Source organism: Poecile atricapillus, chromosome W (genome assembly GCF_030490865.1).
Source record: "Poecile atricapillus isolate bPoeAtr1 chromosome W, bPoeAtr1.hap1, whole genome shotgun sequence".
Lineage (NCBI taxonomy): Eukaryota > Metazoa > Chordata > Aves > Passeriformes > Paridae > Poecile > Poecile atricapillus.
The window spans coordinates 1,828,914-1,850,218 of NC_081288.1; the positions used below are offsets into that span (position 1 = coordinate 1,828,914).

The 21,305-nt window shown below is 45.6% G+C and overlaps 2 protein-coding genes across 15 annotated transcripts in view; one reads left to right on the forward strand and one right to left on the reverse strand.

Annotated features, from left to right (window-relative positions):
- The window catches only part of LOC131591919 (coatomer subunit gamma-2), a 32,841-nt gene extending 30,381 nt beyond the window's left edge, over positions 1-2,460 (reverse strand). The window contains exons 1-4 of the mRNA XM_058863039.1: positions 2,358-2,460; positions 1,479-1,531; positions 919-999; positions 597-668 (exon numbers count right to left, since the gene is read on the reverse strand). Coding sequence (XP_058719022.1) covers positions 597-668; positions 919-999; positions 1,479-1,531; positions 2,358-2,394 — 243 coding nt within the window. The 5' untranslated portion in view covers positions 2,395-2,460. The remainder of the gene's footprint in view (positions 1-596; positions 669-918; positions 1,000-1,478; positions 1,532-2,357) is intronic.
- Positions 2,461-2,555: 95 nt separating this feature from the next.
- Positions 2,556-21,233, forward strand: LOC131591756 (interleukin-15 receptor subunit alpha-like). 14 transcript variants are annotated; one of them, XR_009280452.1, is made up of 7 exons: positions 13,407-13,987; positions 18,698-18,889; positions 19,526-19,579; positions 19,761-19,952; positions 20,136-20,517; positions 20,599-20,835; positions 21,097-21,233. XR_009280452.1 is itself a non-coding variant. In XM_058862786.1 (7 exons), exons 1-7 carry the CDS (start codon positions 13,915-13,917, stop codon positions 20,702-20,704), a joined length of 702 nt encoding a protein of 233 aa, XP_058718769.1. In that variant the 5' UTR covers positions 13,407-13,914; the 3' UTR covers positions 20,705-21,188. The 14 variants fall into 14 exon arrangements, 7 of the variants coding, with proteins under 7 accessions (XP_058718769.1, XP_058718767.1, XP_058718763.1 ...); XM_058862786.1 differs by having other exon boundaries at positions 20,136-20,165; positions 20,463-20,517; positions 20,599-21,188; XM_058862784.1 differs by having other exon boundaries at positions 19,526-19,952; positions 20,136-20,165; positions 20,463-20,517; positions 20,599-21,188.
- The last annotated feature ends 72 nt before the right edge of the window (positions 21,234-21,305 follow it).

Consider the following 21,305-nt stretch of genomic DNA (forward strand, 5'->3'; position numbering starts at 1 on the left):
TGGATATGAGAATCATTCCCAACCCTCTGTACTTCCACAAATTTTATTACATCTTTGAACAGCTGCACCTCCCTTGGACAGATCTCTAACAAGCAAACCATTTCTAATTAAAATTAACAAGCCCCATCACACTGCTCTGAGCTCTCACACCCCGCAGAAGAGACCACAGGGGGACTTTACACTCTGCTGAGCCCAAAGCTGAATTCCCAAATTCAATTCCCAAACCATTCCATGAGTTTTAGGGTGTTCCCATCCCTTGCCTCAATGAGATCGATCTGCAGGCAATTTTCAAGTTCTGTTTGGAATTAAGCAAATGGGTGATTTGCAAGTGGAAGCAACAACCATTAAGTGATGCTGATTTGTAAATTCAGGCTTTGTAATTATCCCCACTTTTACAGCAGTAATTAACTCAGAATCCTCCCCTAACCCACAGAATAACCACATGTTATTATTCAGCCCTTTATTTCCAAACCAGGATTTGCCTCCAGAGCTCTCCCTGTGCAAGGTTTGCCTCCCACATCCCAAAAATCCCACGGGTTTGGCAGCTCCTGCAAGCCCAGACAGAAGCAGGGAGAGGCAAACCCTCAGTTCCTTACATCATTAGACTGAAACAATCTGGTCATGGCAAAAAAAGCTTCCGTGGCTTCCGTGGTTCCGAAGTGTTCACCCTGGAATTGGCAGAGAGGAAAAAACAGCATTATCCAGCTCCTTTTTTTACTAATTCCCTCCCACACACCAGGAATCTTCCCTTGGATTCTTCCCTTTCCTCCTTTCCTTCCCAGGGAATCCACAATTCTGAACTTCCAGGGATGGAATTTTCCCAAGGGGTTTTTCCCCTCTGTGGAAGGAAGAGGTGGGAAACAACTTTGCCACTAAAAAAAATATCAATTCTGGATGGAGAGGAATCCTAAGAGTTACCTGGTTCAGCAGGTACAGGATCTTGGTAAGGATGTGAAGGCATCTTCGTGGGTTTATTGGGGTCTCATTGAAGAGCCGTGCCTGGAAATAAAACAGAAATCCTGCTTGAATATATCCCAATAATGATTATTTCTCTTTCAACATCAAAATTAAATTAATCTGTTTCCAGCCAAGCAAGCTTGTAATTTTTATTTATATTAAATAAGTGTCTCAGAGAATGTGTTCTTGCATCTTTCAGTTTGCAGCAATCTGAACAAAGCACAAAGAACTCATTTTGCCATTTGGAACAGGCAAAAATGCCTCAAAATAAAACATTTTTTTCTTCAGGAAGAGCCCCCTGAGATGCCACATATCCACATGGAAGGCAGAAGCCACATGACATTTAATTACCCTAAAAAACTCCCTCATTACCTGTAGATAAAATTAATTTATTTATGTTCCCTGCGATTTGAAATTAATTCTATGAATTTAGCCACGCACATTTCCCCACAAGCGTTCTGCAACGCTTCCTGAAGGAAAATATAATTAATTAAACAGCATTATCCTGTGATTATTCTTACCTCCTGAAGCACAGCGCTCTTCTCCAGATGCTGGAAAGGATTTGAGCCACTACCTGTGGAAAAAGAAACCTCTCAGTTGAGGAAATTAATTCCTCACACACCCCAAAAGGTCACAACATGCAGAACAGCCCCAAAATTTTACCAAAAAAAACCTCGAAACATTTTTCCATGAATAACTGATGTTGGCCATCAACAGCTTTGAATCCACTTTCTCAAGTGGCATATTCAGAGTTATAGAAAGAATAAAGGTAAAAAAAAACAAAAGGAGAGGAAGAAGAAAATTGTTTGCTATTTAATTTGCCTTCACATAAAATTATTTCCTTTTTTTCTTTGAGGGATGAAACATCTGCACTGAGCAGAGATGGGGATAAAATCCTCTCTGGAAACCAGCTCTGCAAACGGGGAGCAAATCCTTTGGATTTGTCACCAGAAGGGAGAAATACTTTGGCAGTCAGTTCTTACAGCTGAAGAACAAATACCCTTGTATTTGTATTTTATATTTATTGAGCTGTGAGAGAAGACAGAGAGCAAAATGGAATGGGCTGGGCTGAAAGGAGATTTAAGGATCGTTCACTTCCACCTCCTGTCACGAGCAGGGACAACTTCCACTATCCCAGCGTGCTCCAACCTGGCCTTGGATATTTTCAGGTATCCAGGAGCAACCACAGCTTCTCTGGGAATTTTATTCCAGAGCCTCCCCACCTCAGCATCTCCCTCACCCTCAGCATCCCCTCAGCGCCCTCATCTCCACCCCGCGTTCACCTCAGCACCCCCCTCACCTGAACCGCTGCTGTCACCCCAGCAGCCTTCAGCCTCCTCCTCCTCCTCAGCCCCCTCCTCGTCCCAGCTGCCCTCCCTTCACCCCCAGCCCCCCCGTACCGGACTCCTCGTCCTTTTTATCGAACTTCTTGATCATGGCGGCCCCGCTCCCGCTCCCTCAGAGCGCCGCCGCCTCAGCCGCCCCGCCGGAAGCCCCGCCCCCGTCCCGCTCTCTGCCATCTGATTGGGCAGCGGCTCTGTCAATCAACCCCGGCGCTTTCCGCCTCGCCAAGCCACGCCCCCACCCGCGCGCTGAAGGGGCGGGGCCATAATGAGGGCGAATCTTAAAGGAGCCGCGTCATTATTTCGTGAGGGGAGCGAGGCTCCGTTGAGAGACAGAGAGATAAATAAATAGATTAATAAACAATTTGAGCTTCTGGAGAAGAAACGGGAACTCGTGTGGAGTTCACATGGAATTTACGTGGAATTCACATGGAATTGGTGTGACAATCCAACCCTCTGAGGCCTTTGGCAAAGGCTGGGTAAGTCACGAGTAACTCGAATGTAACTCTTATGTAACTCACATTTAAATCCCGTGACAGACCAACCACTGAGCTCCTTGGTAATAAAGTAAATTAATTCCCGCGTAACTCACATATTAACAAGTTAACAGAGTTTAAGGCAAACCAAGCATTGAGCCGAGTTGCAAAAAATAAAAGGATTTCCATTAATCTCTCAAGAAACTCCCGTGTAAATCCCAAATAATTCCCTCGTAATTCTCAGGTAAATCATGTGTAACTCACACATAACTCTCATAACACACAAACCATTAGAGCCCCTTGGCAAAAAAAAAAATGCCTCAAGTTATGCCAGGCAAGGTTTAGTTTGGATATTGGGAAAATTCCTGGAAAGATTTATCCAGGATTCCCCATTCCCAGAGGGATTTAACACCTTGTGGATGTGGCCTTGGCAATGTGAAAAACGAGGTTCACATATTTTTTTTTTTTTAGAATTTTAAAAGTTTAATAGAAAGACAATTAGGAGATAAAAATAAAGTAAAATATACAGATACGGCTGGGTGTGTCTGCGCTCACCTCACTAACAAAGGATTGTCCCTTATTCTCATACATATTCAGGCATTCTTTTTAAGTTTTTGATGTTCCTTTGTTTAGTTTTTACCTTTCCCCTTTCCCAATAGATCAATCTTTGTGCCACTGGGTTTTAGATCCTCTGATCTGGGTGAAATAAATCCTTCTCTTGGAGATCTTGGAGGAAAAGATAATTTTAAGAATGCAGGGGGGTCTCTGACTGTCTTTTCAGTCTCTGGGTTATATAAACATTATAAAATTATATAAAATTGTGCTTTAATATCATGTTATAGCCTAACATATATGTGTATTATACCACTATTTCTAAGTTTCATCAATAACAAAAATAAACTATATTAATACAACAAGTTTTCTAACCTTATACATATAAAATTCATTATAATATTTACAAAAAGCCAATAATATAATATGATTCTGAATGGAATAAACTGGAATTCAAATCCATAGGAACAGCTCTGCCCTTGGAGGAGCCGGTGCTGCCTTCACTGAGCAGGTTGGGAATGCTGGAATTCTCCTCCTCATCCTGCAAGGAAAATCATTTCATGCTTTTCTGTGAAGGAAAACAGGCAATTCCTCAGGATAAAAACAGGATCCAAGCCTGTATCCTGCTAAATCCAGCAGCAGTGACCTTGAGGAGGCTGGAGCACAAAGGTATAATCTGAATTTTCTATCCAAAGTTGGATTTTTCACGGTATTTTTGGAATCTGATGATGAAAAACTGCTTAATTCCATCCCATTTTCCTCACTTCTCCTGGTTCTAATCCACGATCTGGACAGTTACAAAAACTCCTGGGGTAATTAACAATTTTTTAATTAATGTAGTTTTTAGTTTAATTTTTAAACTTAATCCTGGTTCCTTCCCGTGCTGCTGAGCCAGGTTTAACAGCCCAGACAATAATTTTGGGCAGGACACCAAGAGCAGAGTGATTTTTTCTGGCACGTCCTGTTTGAGTGGGAACTCATCCAACTCCTGACAAAATGACTTTTTTCCTGAATAATCTCCTAGGAAATAAATTAAGATAAACTCATTGGTTTCCAGTGAAATAACTGGAGTCATGAATGAGTTCATTCAGTGCCTCTTCCCCTCGAACTGAGGAAAAAAAATCAACGTAAAAAAGCTTAAAAAATAAAAAACCTAAAAAATAAAACCTTAAAAAAACCCTAAAAATATTAACCTAAATAAATAAATTTATTAAATAAATAAAATATTAACCTAAATAAATGAATAAATAAAATAAAATATCAACCTAAAATATTAACCTAAATAAATAAATAAATTTATTAAATAAACAAAAATCAACCTAAAAATATTAACCTAAATAAATAAAGTTATTCAGTAAATTAATTATCAAGCTAACAATATTAACCAAAATAAATAAATAAATGTATTAAATAAATAAAATATCAACCTAAAAATATAAACATAAATAAATCTATATAAATCTATTAAATAAATATCAACCTAAAAATATTAACCTAAATAAATAAAGTTTTTCAGTAAATTAATTATCAAGCTAACAATATTAACCAAAATAAATAAATAAATGTATTAAATAAATAAAATATCAACCTAAAATATTAACCTAAATAAATAAATAAATGTATTAAATAAATAAAATATCAACCTAAAAATATAAACATAAATAAATCTATACAAATCTATTAAATAAATATCAACCTAAAAATATCAACCTAAATAAATTTATTAAATAAATATCAACCTAAGATATTAAACTAAATAAATAAATAAATTTATTAAATAAAATATCAACCTAAAAACATTAACCTAAATTAATTAATTTATGAAATAATTAAATAAAATAGCAACCTAAAATATTAACTTAAATAAATAAATATATTCATTAAATAAATAAAATCTCAACCTAAAAATATAAACATAAATAAATCTACTTAAATATATTAAATAAAGAAATTATCAACCTAAAAATATTAACCTAAATAAATAAGTTTATTAAATAAATAAAATATCAACCCAAAACCATTAGCCTAAATTAATTAATTTATTAAATAAATAAATAAATATCAACCTCAAAAAATATTAACACGATTATTTCAAGTTTTTATTTTCCCTTTCCCATTTCTTTCAGCATTTTTGGAGCCCCCAGAGAATCATTTCCCATTCCATTGGGGAACGGGAATAAAAGATTGGCAGCGCTGTAAGGATCTCAGATAGGATTTTATGGAATGGGATTGAGGAATTTCCATCTAAAATCTGCTTTTCCCTTGTTTTTTCCAAGTGGGAATTCTTTGCTGCATTCCAAATCCGAGTGACAGGGAAATTCAGAGAAAACTGATTTTTTTTTTCCCCAGGAAAATTTGAATTGATTTGTCTGAATTCCCTGATCTCACCCTTGTTTCTATGGAATTGTGGATTTGTGCCTCCTCTGGGGAAAAATTCCAATGTTTTTTTCTTGGAGCAGAGGGTCATAAGGAAAGGATTTTGTTTTACTTCCCAAACACCACCAGTGAATGAGTTTCTGAAACAAGGGAGGTACAGGATGGGTTTATTTCCTAAAATAAAATGGGATATCTGATATCTCATATATATAATGCAATATGTATTTTCTGTTATCTAAAATATATTACATATAATATTGTGTATGTGTTATATAATATATATTACATATATTTTACATAATATATGTAAATATATATAATATATGTAAATATATAAAAAAATATAATATATATTTTATATATATTTATATATATAAATATAGATAAAATATATTTTATTTTATATATTTTATATGTATAAATATAAAATAATATAAATATATAAATATAAATAAATAAATATAATATAATATATAAAATATATATCTATATAATACATATATTTTATATATATAAAATATAAATAGATTTTATTTAGATATTATTATTGTACATATATGCATTACATATTACATATTACATGTTATATACACTTAATATATAACATATAATATATACTTATGCATTATTATATTATGTGTATATATTATATATTGTATTTTGTATATTATGTCATATGTCATATGTTATATGATGTTATATATTATATTATATTATATTATATTATATTATATTATATTATATTATATTATATTATATTATATTATATTATATTATATTATACATTATATTATATTTATTATATTATTTCTACTCTATTATATTTATGTATTATATATCACAATATTTTACATGTTATGTTTATCATATTTCATAGATAATAAATGATATTTTATTATATAGTATTAGGTATTAAATATACTATAAGCCATGTATAACACATATAAATTATATATCATTATATATATAATATAACATAAGTTATAGTGTAATATTATATTTACTATAATTATTATATTTATAGATAATTGATATATTATAATATAGATATATTATTTATATATTATAATGTATTATATACAATTATTATAATTATAATAATATAATCATATAATTATTATATATAATTACTATAATTACAATGATAATTATAATATTATATATTATAATGTATATTATATATATATAAATTATATATCATTATATATATAATATAACATGTTATAATGCAATATTATGTTTACTATAATTATTATATTTATAGATAATTATATAATTATCTATAATATAATAATATATAATAATTATATATTGTTTTAGATATTTATATATTATTTTAAATTACAATAATAATTATTATATTGTATTTTATTATATTCTTATATACATTTATATATAATATAAAAATAATAATATATATTATATAACATATTCTATATAATATTATATATTTAATATACTGTACAGTATATTATCAATTATTTTAATGGCTATATACATTAAATATGTTATATATTACATATTATATGTCTTATATATTACATTACATTATATAATATTACATGAGACCATTTTAATAAACCCTGGGGTAACTTTTTATCTCTGGACCCACTCAGGAGCTGCAGTTTCTCCTGGAATTCTGATTTCCTCCTCATCTCCTGTGGTTGAAGTTGTCCCACCCTGAAGGTGAGGTTGTGCTGTCCCCTCTGCTGAACAGCTTTTAATAAAAAATTATTCATTTATTAATTAACTCCTCTCTCCACTGAGGTTACCCCATCCTTACTCACATCCTACTACACTCCCAAAAACACGGTGGAGACAGAACCACCTAAAAAAACCCAATTTTGGAGCTCAAATCTCTTTTTAGCACCTCCCCAACCCCCAGGAGCCTTCAGGAAAAGCCTTGCAGCACCATCAGGATGTTTATTCCCAGGATTTATCCTCCCAGGGTGAAGAGGGAACAACAACCATCCCACAGGAACAGGCTGTGGGTGCTTCCCACTCTTCCTCTCACTTCCAGAGGTTAAAAACTATTCCTGCCACATTCCCAGCTCTGCCTTTTCCACCTAAAACTTGAGCTTTTATAATCTCAGGTGCCTGCAGGAAAAGGAACAGCTCCAAAACAAATCCCAAACAAGATTTTCCAGCAGTTTTTCTTCCTCTTTATTTATTTATTATTTCTTTCAAGTGCTGGTAGAGGTCAGGGACAACACCACAGCAACAATTCCAAGGGGAATATTTGGGTTTTTTACCATTTTTCCCAGGTTTATATTCAGGATTCCCAACCTATCATAATTCACAGCTGTTGACAGCAGAGCCAAGTGGAATCTGACAATTATCAACTTTAAACTTTAAAAAGGAAAGGGGTTTCCCCACCTGGCTGGAATTTGTTTTTAGAAGGGAAAAATAAACAAACCCCACGTGATGGATATTTATTCATTCCTAGAAAGCGAGGGTAGAAAATTCCATACAAATCTTCCCTCTTCTTTCTCACCCTCGGAAAATACAAAAAGGTTTGAGCAGAATTCATTTGGCTTCAGGAAAAACCCTCTGAGAATGTTATTTGCAGGGAAAAGTGGATGTGGCCAAGCCTCCAGCTGGAATTTTCACATTTTGTATTTTGTCAGTGCTCTTCCTTCCTTGAATCATTGAATTGTGACCAAAATCTGCTCATTCTCAAAATCAGCCTCACATCTGAGAACTGGAAGTTCCCAAATCACAAGTTGAGACCTAAAGCAACCCCATGACCAAAAAACCCCGTGTGGTTTCACGGGTGCTTTCCTCTCCCACGGAAAAGGAGCTGAAGTTCCAAAAAAATTCCCCTGGAGATCCCCTGAGCTGAGCTGAGCTGAGCCCACCCTGCTGCTCCTCTGGCTGGAAGATCTCACTTCCAGCACTCCAGCGTGGAGATGTTTCCCTTGGAAAGCTCTGGAAAGGCTGGAATCTCTCCAGCCTGAGGCTGTGAATGCTGGTTCCCACAGCCAGGATGTTCTGTTGGGCAGCAAAAACCTCTTGTTTTTACCAACTCTGCCAAATTCCAGCCAAAATAGGGAATTTTGGCAGCAACTTCAGCTTTTATGAGAATGACCTTGACTGCAACCTCCTCCTCCTCCTTCTCCTCCTTCCCCTCCTCCTCCTCCTCCTCCTCCTCCTCCTTCTCCTTCTCCTTCTCCTTCTCCTTCTCCTCCCTCTCCTCCTCCTCCTCCCTCTCCTCTTCTTTTTCCTCCTCCTCCTCCAGAGCCTCAAAATTTTCCTAATTCTCATAACACAAAATGTTACCACTGGAATTTTTTCCTTTCTCCATCCCTTTTAATTTCCAGGGCAATGTTTTGACTTTTCCAGGTGTCTCCAAGCGCAATTGGCAGCGCTGCTCTGGGACAGAATCCAGGCCCATCAACTGCTTCTTGCTGGATTAATAGTTGCTAATTAAAATGAAAGCAATTAACTTGATGGGAAATCATCTCAGACTGCCAACCTGAGCTTCACAAATCTTTTCTTGCAACCATTTTACCACATTCCCAAATAATCCCAGGAGGATCAACTCACATCCCGAGCTGGTTTTATGTACTCGGTGCAGGAACCTGGGAGAACTGATAAGAAATGAAGTAATTCCTGATTAAATCCTCAAAGGAAAACAAAATCTGGTTCATTACTGGGATTTTGGGTCATTCTGTTCCTTGAGGCAGAGTTTTGATTTCTGTTTGCTGGAAAATTAATTCAAAGGAATATTTTTGTCCATCCTCATCCCTGATGAAACAAGGAGTTTGTCTCCCTTTGGACACTGGATTGATCTTTAATCCTGACTTAAAACCCAGCTTTTCCTACCCAAAAATCTCCAGTTCAAGAGTCACAGCCACCAACACAACCCTTCCATGAGCTACATCCCAGGAAAAACCTGGAATTCCTCCACCACTTGTGGTGGTGCATCCCCCCAGCTTCTCCTTCCTTGGAGCTGCTCTGGGGCCTCAGGAATTCCCACCTGGATGGGGAAGGAACTTGAGTGTGGAAAAATTGGGAGAAATTTTCCATACCAAGGCTCCCGGTTTCCTGAGCAAGGTGAGGAACGAGGGATGATCCCTTATTCCCTGAAGGCGTTGGAATTTCACTGCTTGGAATCAGCCCAAGTGGAAAATTACCATTGTTAGCAGAGCTTTGAAAAAAAAACAAACCCTCCAGTAATTCCCAGTTTGGGTTGTGGCCAGGGTAGAAACTTCCTGATGATTTACGGGAAATCATGGAATTACAGAATGACTTGGAAAGGATCTCAGGGATCACCCAGTGCCACGGACACCTCCCACCATCCCAGGCTGCTCCAGCCTGGCCTTGGATATTCCAGGGATCCAGGGGTTGCTCTGGGAATTCCAGCCCAGCCAGGAATTCCTTCCCAAATCCCATCCATCCCTGCCCTCTGGCAGTGGGATCCATTCCCTGTGTCCTGTCCCTCCAGGTCTTTCCCAAATTCCAGCTCTCCCAGAGCCCCTCCAGGCCCTGGAATGTGCTGGAAGCTCTCCCTGGATCCTTCCCTTCTCCAGGAGAACATTCCCAGCTCTCCCAGCCTGGCTCCAGAGCCTGACATTGGATCCATCTCCTCTCCAAGGAATTGATGGACCCGGGGCCTTCCCTTGCAATCTCAGGAAGCCACCAAGGCTCCCCCTTCCCTTTCCCTCTCTTTCCCATCCCCATTTCCCAGAAAAATCCCTCGGGATGGATTCGGAGCCTCCCAAATCCCAGAATCCCGGAATGCTTTGGGATGGGATCCAGGGACCTTCAATCCCATCCCATTCCAATCCCACCATCCCAGGCTGCTCCAACCCTTCCTTGGCCATTCCTGGGATTTGGGGCAGCCACAGCTGCTCTGGGAATTCCCAAAATCCCACCCCAAATTCCCCTTTTCCAATCTGGAGCCATTCCCTGGCTCCTGCCCCTCCAGGCCTTTCCCAAATTCCAGCTCTCCTGGATCCCCTTTATCTCCTGGAATGTGCTGGAAGCTCTCCCTGGATCCTTCCCTTCTCCAGGTGAGCACCTGGAGGACAAAGCCTGGTCCTGGATGGATGGGATATGGGGAAGGAATTCCCAGCTGGAATTCCTGAGGTGTCCATGCCATCCTTGGAATTCCCAGAGTAGCCCCTGGATCCCTGGAAGTGTCCAAGGAAAGGTTGGTTGGGCTTGGAGCACCCTGAGATGGTGGAAGATGTCCCTGCTCATTGCAGAGGGATGGAAAAAGATGATTTTAAGATCCCTTCCCACCCAAACCTTTCCATAATTCCATGAAATTTATATCAAAACCTGCTTTTGCCAATCCCATCGATAACAGTGGTGCCAACCCAACACCAAAATTGCTCCTCAGATGTTCAAAGCCCTGAAATATGAACTCGGATGTGGGGTGGTGAATTCCTTTGGAAATCCAGATGTTCAGCCCTTGGATTTCTCCCTGCCCCGAGGGAGGGATGATTTAGGATCCTTGTCCTGGTGCTGCACCTCGGGGAGTGCACAAAGACCTCCCTGACACAGGGACCAGGCAAGGATTGGTGGGATGATCCCACAAATCATCCTGTCAGGGAAAATTCCCTGTCTGACCATCCTGGAGCTGCTCTGGAATTCACAATTCCTGAGCTGGGAATGAACCCAGCTCCACCCCACACCCACAGGGTCAGAGCAGCTTTCCTCACTCCAGGTTTCCCCTCAGACATCTCAATCCTTCAAATCATTTCATCTCAGTGCAATAATTAAATAATCAAATATTATTTTCACACCCTCACAGTCCAAGCATGGAAAAGTCTGGATTCCTCAGCACTGACTGTGCTGATCTTCTGGAAGTTCAGCATCTGCAGAGCTCGTTTGCATCAGCACCACCAAAATCCTCACCTGGAAATTTAGGATGCAATCAGATTTTTTACATCTTTTTTAGGAATTCTTGAGAAGAAAGGCAAAGTCTTCCCAGATCCAATTTTCTTAACCAAAACCTGAGATTATCGCGCTCAGCTCTGGCACAAAGCGCTGTGAGCCCTGCCCTGCTGATTGCTTTTCATCCAACTCTCATCCAGCGGGATCCCAGCCCATCCAGGGAATCTGGGAGAGCCCAAAGCTGGAGCAGAACTCCCACATTTTCATCCAACTCTCATCCAGTGGGATCCCAGCCCATCCAGGGAATCTGGGAGAGCCCAAAGCTGGAGCAGAACTCCCACATTTCCATCCAAGGAGCTGAAGTGGGGAGGATTTGTTGAGTGCAGGATCTGTGGGATCCCGGGAATGCTGCGGGATGGAGCCCGACCGCAGGAGCTCTGCGGATCTTCCAGGGCTGGATCACAGCTTGTTTACCGGTGTTGAGGTTTGTGTGCACGCTCCAGTGCTGGGATTCCTGATCCCAAGGACATGGAATTCCACTGGATCCATGGCCAGGCATGGGAGGGAGGAGCTGCATCCCCCCCAGGCCACAGCGATTCCCTCGGAATGAGGGAGCACTGCCTCATCTCCTGCTGGGATTCCATCCCTTCCCAATTATTGTATCCCATCCCAAGATATTCCATCCCTTCCCAAAATATTCCATTCCTTCCCAAAATATTGCATTCATTCCCAAAATATCCCATCCCTTCCCAAGATATTCCATCCATTCCCAAGCTGTTCCATCCCTTCCCCAGATGTTCCATCCATTCCCACGATATCCCATTCATTCCCAAGATACTCCATCCCTTCCCAAGCTGTTCCATCCCTTCCCAAGATATCCCATCCCTTCCCAATATATTCCATCCCTTCCCAAGCTGTTCCATCCCTTCCCCAGCTGTTCCATCCCTTCCCAAGATATTCCATCCATTCCCAAGCTGTTCCATCCCTTCTCCAGCTGTTCCATCTCAGGGGTACCAGACCCTCCTGGGTGTTGCGGTGACCCCGATGCCGCATCCCCCCCCAGGCACTGTTTCCTCCAGGGTTATCCCATCCCCTCCCTCCCACCCCTGACACTTCACTCCCTGGATCACGAATCCAAACGTTTCATCCTGTCCCCCTCAGGGATCTCACATCCCGTGGATGTTGCATCCCCTCCCCACCACTCGCCGGGAATCGCATCCCTCTTTAGGTCCCGAATTCCGCACTCTCCCCGCTCCCTCGGTTTCGTATTCCCGGGTTATTCCATCCCTTCAGCTGCTGCATCCCGGGATTGCAGCCCCACCCCTCCCGCTATTCCATTCCCGGGCTGCTTCATCCTCCCGGGAATCTCTCCATCCCCCCATGACAATGAATGCCCCTCACCCCCCTGTATTTCATCTCTTTCCGGGTATTGTGTTCCCGGACACAGAATTTCCCCCGGACACCGAATTCCCCCGGGCATCGAATTCCCCTCCAGGTACCGAATTTCCCCCGGACACCGAATTTCCCCTGGACATCGAATTTCCCCCGGACACCGAATTTCCCCTGGACACCGAATTTCCCCTGGACACCGAATTTCCCCCCGGGCATCAAATTCCCCCCGGACACCGAATTTCCCCCCAGGCACCGAAATGCCACCCGGGCATCAAATTCCACTGGGCATCGAATTCCCCCCGGACACCGAATTCCCCTTGGACACCGAATTCCCCCTGGACACCGAATTTCCCCCCGGGCATCGAATTCCCCCTTGACATCGAATTCTCCCCGGCATTGCCGCCCCCACTCGCCCCTCCCGGACCCCTCCTTCAACAGAATTCAACAGAATCACCGGGTTGGAAAAGACCTCCAAGATCGAGTCCAACCCAGCCCCAACCCCTCAACCAAACCACAGCACCCAGTGCCACATCCAGGCTTTTTTAAACACATCCAGGGGTGGTGACTTCACCACCTCCCCAGACAGAAAATTCCACTATTTTATCACCCTTCCTGTAAAAATCTTTTTCCTAATTTCCTAAACCCAGCCTGTATTTCCCTTGGCGCAGCTTGAGGCTGTGTCATCTCTTGCCTGGATAAAGAGCCCAACGCCCAGCTGACCCCAGACTCCCTCCAGGGAGTTTAGAGAGCGCCAAGGTCACTCCCGAGTCTCCTTTTCTCCAGGATAAACAACCCCAGCTCTCTCAGCATTCCCTGCCCGTCCCTGGCTCCCCATCCCGGCAGGGCGGCGCGTCCCTCCCGGTGGCACCGTCCCGAAAGCGAAAGCGAAACCGCTCGGGAACCGCGACAGCAGCGGCAGGGAAGGGCCACGGATCTCCCGCAGGAGATCCCGGAGCTGTCCCCGGGCCGGTGCCATGGCACGGCCGCTGCTGCCGCTGCTCTGCGCTACGGCCGCTCTGCTGCTGCTCCGCGCCGCCGCCGACACCGGTAAGCGGAGCTGCCCCGGGCTCCCCGGCTCGCCCGAGCCTTCCCCGGGATCTCCACACCTTCCCCGGGGTGCCCGCGCCCTTTCCTGGGTCCCTAAACCTTCCCCGGGCTGTCCGCTCCGTCCCGGAGGTGCGAGCTCCGTTTTCCCGGGATGTCCGCGCTGCTCCCCGGGATTCCCGCTCCGTTCCCACGTGAGCCTGCTGGACTTCCGCCGGGAATCACGCCACTCCCTGGGCTTCCCAAGCTCCCTGGGAGTTCTCACTATCCCTGGGGTGTCAATGCCATCCCTAAGCTGTTCGCTCCTGTCCCGGAGATGCTCGCTCCGATTCCCGGGATGCCCGCGCTATCCCCAAATTGCCCGCGCCGCTCCTTGGGATGCCCGTGGTGCTTCCTGAGGAATCCGTTCTGCTTCCTGGAGGAGCCACGCCATTCCCTGGAGAACCTGAGCCCCCACTTGGGGTGCCCACGTTAACCCTGAGGTGCCCATGGCATCCCTAAGGTGTTTGCTCCGCTCCCGAAGGTGCTCGCTCCACTTCCCGGGAAGCCGGTGCTGATTCCCGGGATGCCGGTGCTGATCCCCGGGATGCCGGTGCTGATTCCCGGGATGCCGGTGCTGATCTGCGGGATACCGGTGCTGATTCCCGGGATACCGGTGCTGATTCCCGGGATGCCGGTGCTGATTCCCGGGATGCCGGTGCTGATTCCCGGGATGCCGGTGCTGATTCCCGGGATGCCGGTGCTGATCCCGGGGATGCCGGTGCTGATCCCCGGGATGCCAGTGCTGATTCCCGGGATGCCGGTGCTGATCCCCGGGATCCCCGCTACCCTTCTGGGGTACCCGAACTCCCGCTCGGGGTGTCCCTGGGGTGGCAGTGCCATCCTTAAGGTGTTTGTCCGGTCCCTAAGATGCTTTCTCTGATTCCCTGGACGCTGGCTCTGCTCCCAGGGTGTCCATGCCATTCCTGGGGTCTCCATGCCATCCCTGGGGTGTCCATGCCATCCCCGAGGTGTCCATACCATCCCTGAGGTGTCCATGCCATCTCTGAGGTGTCCATGCCATCCTTGAGGTATCCATGCCATCTCCAGGGTGTCCATGCCATCCTTGAGGTGTCCATGCCATCCCTGAGGTGTCCATGCCATCCCCGAGGTGTCCATGCCATCCCCGAGGTGTCCATTCCATCCCTGAGGTGTCCATGTCATCCCTGAGGTGTCCATGCCATCCCTGAGGTGTCCATGCCATCCTTGGTGTGTCCATGCCATCCTTGAGGTATCCATGCCATCCCTGGGGTGTCCATGCCATCCTTGAGGTATCCATGCCATCTCCAGGGTGTCCATGCCATCCTTGAGGTGTCCATGCCATCCCTGAGGTGTCCATGCCATCCCTGAGGTGTCCATGCCATCCCTGAGGTGTCCATGCCATCTCCAGGGTGTTCATGCCATCCTTGGAATGTCCATGGACATCCCAGGGAGTTCTCCGGGTTCCCACCTCGCTCCTGGCATTCCCACTCCGCCTCCTCACAGCGTCCAGGGAGTCTGGGGGTGATTTTTGGGATCTGTGTGATGGAGCCACAGGAGCTGCCGTGGGATTTCAGCCTGGGGGATCCCTGTGGGTTTTCCATGGGATTTCCATGGCTGCAGAGCCTGGAAAATCAGGCAGCAGGAGGTGTTTTCCTGGGATGGTCGGCTCCCGGTGTCTCAGCTCCTTTGGGAGGTTGGCCAAGGATGGGATGAGTCTTTGAGCACCTGGGATGATCCATCCATGGGAAATTCCAACTGACTGCCGAGGGATAAAAACCTAAATCCTGCTTCTCCAGCCAATTCCTCCCCTTTTCCCCCTTGGAATGCGTTTTGTCTCATCCAACAAGCTGAAATCCATGGATGGTGCAAAATGCCGGATCGTGATCCCGGAGAGTGGCGCTGCTGGGATCTTGTTTGAAAAATTTGGGCGTTTTTTGGAAGAGGAGATTCAAATCAACTGGAAAAAAAACCCCAGCCTTCAGAAGGATTGGGATGAGATTGAAAAGCTGGAAGGCGGAAACAGAGCTCACAGATCCCTGTTTTTCTTGGACACTTTTGGTGTTTCCAGCTGGATTTCTTGCTGAGCTCCCTTTGGCGGAGAGGCTGGAATTGGCACTGGGAGGGTTTTTCATTCACTGAGGGCGCAGTTCCAGGTCTGGTGAGTCGTGAGGCTGTTGCGAAACATCCCCGGGTGGGCGTTTCCTTGAATCCCAGTTCCAAGATCTGCTGATTCCAGGAATTTTGCCCACGTTTTAAGAGGAGACCAAGAGCAGCTGTGTTCAGCACGTGTGTGGTCCCACAGCCGGGATCCAACCGGATCCACCCAGATCCACCTGGATCCACCCGGATCCACCCGGGCACTGCGACAGAGCGGATTTCCCCCAGCATGTTCTGGGGATGCACCAAAAATTGGGGCAGGAATTTCTAAGGATGGAGATTTTTATCTCTGGATGTTTTGGGTGCTGCGGGAGCACGTTGGTGTTCCTGTCCTCACTGCTGCTGTGCCACTGTCCCCTCCCATCCTGCTCCCATTCCCACTGTTCCCATTCCCATCCTGCTCCCATTCCCACTGTTCCCATTCCCATCCTGCTCCCATTCCCACCATTCCCATTCCCACTGCTCCCATTCCCACTGTTCCCATTCCCATTCCCCCCTGCTCCCATTCCCACCATTCCCATTCCCACTGCTCCCATTCCCACTGTTCCCATTCCCACCCCATTACCATCGCACTCCTGTCCCTGGTGGCTGCTTTCCATTCCCATCCCCGTGAGCTCCTGTCCTCACGGCCGTGCCATTCCCATTCCCATTCCCATTCCCATTCCCATTCCCATTCCCATTTCTCCCATCTCTATTCCATAACAATCCCAGCCCAGCTGTGTGTTCCTCCTGGCTGGACACTGATCCAGCCCAGCTGGACATGGTTCCATCCATGCCAGGCATCAATTCATCCATCCATCCATCCATCCATCATCCATCCATCCATCCATCCATCCATCCATCCTTCATCCATCCATCATCCATCCATCTCCATCCATCCATCCATCCATCCATCCATCCATCCATCCATCCATCCATCCATCCATCCATCCATCATCCATCCATCTCCATCCATCCATCCATCCATCATCCATCCATCCATCCATCCATCCATCCATCCATCCATCCATCATCCATCCATCATCCATCCATCCATCATCCATCCATCCATCATCCATCCATCCATCCATCCATCCATCATCCATCCATCCATCATCCATCATCCATCCATCATCCATCATCCATCCATCATCCATCATCCATCATCCATCCATCATCCATCCATCCATCCATCATCCATCATACATCCATCATCCATCCATCATCCATCCATCCATCATCCATCCATCATCCATCCATCCATCCATCATCCATCCATCATCCATCCATCATCCATCCATCATCCATCATCCATCCATCATCCATCATCTATCCATCATCCATCATCCATCCATCATCCATCATCCATCATCCATCCATCCATCATCCATCCATCATCCATCCATCCATCCATCCATCCATCCATCCATCCATCCATCATCCATCATACATCCATCATCCATCCATCCATCCATCCATCCATCCATCCATCCATCCATCATCCATCCATCCATCCATCCATCCATCCATCCATCCATCCATCCATCCATCATCCATCATCCATCCATCCATCATCCATCATCCATCCATGCATTCCTACATCCTATCCCTGATTCCATATACCCATCCCATCCCATCCCATCCCATCCCATCCCATCCCATCCCATCCCACCGTACCTCTCTCCAGCTCTCTGTGCTGGCTCCCATTGGGATTTGGGAGTTTCCAGCAGCCAGGATCATGGAGAAGCCGTTCCCACACGGATCCGGGTGCTGGCACCACAGAATTTTCCCGACTGCACCAGCAAAGTCGGGAATTTTCACCATCCTGGTACAGAACCGAGCTCATCCCGAGGATGAAGGGGAAGCGGGAGCTCCTCTGGGGAAAAGCAAAGCCACAAAATCCGTCCCTGTCCCACTGCCTGGGATACTTGGATTTCAGCTTCCACATTCCAGAGGGGGAAAAAAAACCCTGGGAAGTGGCTGGAGGACTCGACAGCACCTGGAATTTTTCATGTCCAGCTGTGAAATGAGTGGAGGAGGATGGGAGCGGCAAGTGCAGCTGGAATTCAGCGGCTGGAATTCAGCGGCTGCTGGCCTGGGACAGTCACTGCAAAGGGGATGGAATTCCATAAAAATTCCTGGCTGGCTGGAGGAGCTGCCACACACGACCACAAAGATGTCGGAAGTGGAGTTTTCCCTTTCTCCAGCCTCTGGAGGAGCTGCTATAAATGATCCCAAAAATGTTGGGAATGTTTTCCCTGTCTCCATTCCCTGCATCTGACACATCCCTTTATTTCTGCATGGATGAATCCCTATATCCATCCCCATGCAGGGATTTATGGAATTCTGGGTCGGAAGGGAATTCAGGGATCGCTCATTCCATGTCCTACCATAGCAGGGACACCTCCCGCTACCCCAGGCTGCTCCAAGCCTTGTCCAACCTCTCCTTGGATATTCCAGGGATGAGGAGTGGGGAATTCCCCAGCACAGCCAGAAGTTGTCCGATCTCCTTTCGTAATTCCATCTTTTTTTTTTCCCATCCCATTCCCGTTCCAGCGCGATGCAGCCGCCCCAAAGCCGTGGCCAACGCTCGCATCGAGGCTGGGAATCGCACGGAGCTCAATTCCCGCCTGCGCTACTCCTGCAATCCCGGATATAAACGGAAAGCCGGGACCTCCAGCCTCATCCAGTGCATCCTCTGGAACGGCTCCGAGCCCCGCTGGACCGACCCCACGCTCCAGTGCATCCGTAAGTCCAGGAATTTGGGATCTGGGACAGCTCCAGAACCAGAGGATGGGAAGAAACGTGAGCTCTGTTTCTTCCAAAAGATTCAGAAATGGAGGGCGAATTACGGAATCGAATCCGTGGAATTCCTAACAGATCGCGGGTGATGGGTGGGAAAACAAAAATTTAGGACCTCACGTCCCTCAGTGCTCCCAGAGCTGAGGGAGAAAGTTAAATCCTGGGAAAGGAATTTATTGTGGAGGATGGAACACCGGGAATGTGGAATTTATAAACCAGAAAAAGACTTTGGATAACGCAGAGGTCTGGGAAAACATAATTAAAAGGCTGAAAATACGGATTAATTAGGATAATTAAAAAGGGGTCAATTATTCATCAATAGAACGGTAATTAAGAACTTGAAGCCAATGAACATTAATTCCTTTTTTTGCTAAAATGTAAAAAAATATTAAAATTTGACAACAAACATCCAGAATTTGTGATATTTCCCCCGGACGTCAATGTTGGATAAAATAATTGGATAAAATAAAAAAAAATAAATATCCAATAAAATATTGAATAAAATAATTTTGACTGACTCAGCAAACCGGTTGGAGTTTCATTTCCCAGCTGATGGCGTCTCCCTGTTGTGTTTTCCCAAAGGAGATCCGGCTCATTCCTGGGAAACCCCCAGCATGGAGAGCACGACCCAGAGGGGTGAGGAACGGGATTGGGATTGGGATTGGGATTGGAGCCTGGGGTTTGGAAACCCCAACATTCCGGTGGTGGGATCCGATTCACGCCGTCTCCTGAAATCCCAGCTGTCGGATGAGTGTGCGGAAATAACGGAGCTGCTTTTCCATTTTGGGAATTTCAAGATTTCCCATCGTTTTCTCAGCAGGAAGAACCGATGCCAGCCCGAATTCCAGCCCGAATTCCAGCCCGAATTCCAGCCCCTCTCCAGCTTCCAGTCAGTCCCCTGTGCTGCCAGATGGATCCAGGCCGCCGGAGACGATTCCAACACCGGACACATCCACGCTGGGAGAGGGGAGAACCCCGCTGCCCATCCCGCCCACGGATCACGCTGCAGGTTGGGCCAATTCCCGAGGGAATCCAAACCTCCCCCGGGGCTTCTTTGATCCGTAAAGGCTCTTCTGCTTTTCCAATGGAATTTTTCCTTCTCTCCAACCTCCTTTTTAGTGAGGCTCCTCCCAGAATCCACCCCTTTCCTACTTCTGCAGCTCAAAATTTCCTTTTCTCTCCTCTTTTCCAGTTTCCATCCTCTCTGTGGGCTCTTCCGTCGGTAAGTTGGGAAAAAAATCGCTTATTTGGGAAACGGGGGCTTATTTATTCTTTTTTAAAGCTTCAAATCCCTTTTGGGAGCTGTGGGAGCTTTATTCCATGACCAACGGGAATGGGAGGGGGAGGGAAAGGATTCAGCACCCAAATTCCTTCCTGGAAAGAAGAATTCCCAATTTTCTCCCTCTGGGGGTGGGGAGGGCACCTTGTGATGGTGTTTGGCTCCTTCTGGAGTTATTTTGGTGGAATTCCTCGGCCGTGGCTTGGGAGATGTTCCTCACTCCGTGTCTCCATCCTGCAGGATTCCTGGTGCTGCTGGCCTCTGGAATTGTGGCCGCCTGCTGCTGGAGGAGGAAGTAAGGATGAGTTTTCCAAAGCTTCTGTGCTTTCCAAAGGAAAACCTTGGAATGGCACCGACGCTCCTCTTCCCTCCGCAGGTGCACCGGGCAGGGCTACGCGGTGACGGAGACGGATATTCCCATGGAAGCTCATCCCGCCGGGAATGAGGAGGTGGAGCCTCCCGTCGTCGTCCCCACAGGCTGAGCACCCGGCCCGGGGACACTCGGAGCATTCCCATCCCGAGGGATGCCGGAGGATGGAATTCCGGCCGCTTCCCTGAGAGCAGCCAGGGACGCGCGGCTGAACGCGGATGGTTCCCATGGATGATCCCAAAGGTGGGAGCTGGAGCTGGGATTTGTGGGAATTGGCCCTGGGGATGCTGGTGGTGGGCAGGGAGAGGGTTGGGATGTTGGGATGGGGTTTGGGATGAAGCTGAGCTGCCCTGCCCCAGGAAATTCCCATCCCCTGTCCATGGATAGACTTGGATTAGCTGGATCCCATCCCTTTCCCAGCTCTGTCCCAAATCCCAGGAATTGGATGGAAAGACCCAGCTGAGCATTTCCACACATCCTCATCCCTTTCCTGTTCTCTTCCAGCCACTGAGCCAAAGGTGTTGGGAACATCCCACCCTCACACACAGCTCAGGGATCCTTGGGAAGCACTTCCAGCGCCGATCCCGGCTCCGGATCCCGATCCCCACCCAGAATCCAAGCTGGAGCGGCGTCTCCACGGACACCATCAAGGACCAAATAATTTAGGGAATATTTTCCTTTGTGTGTTTCCCTTTATCCATCAACAGTTTTTA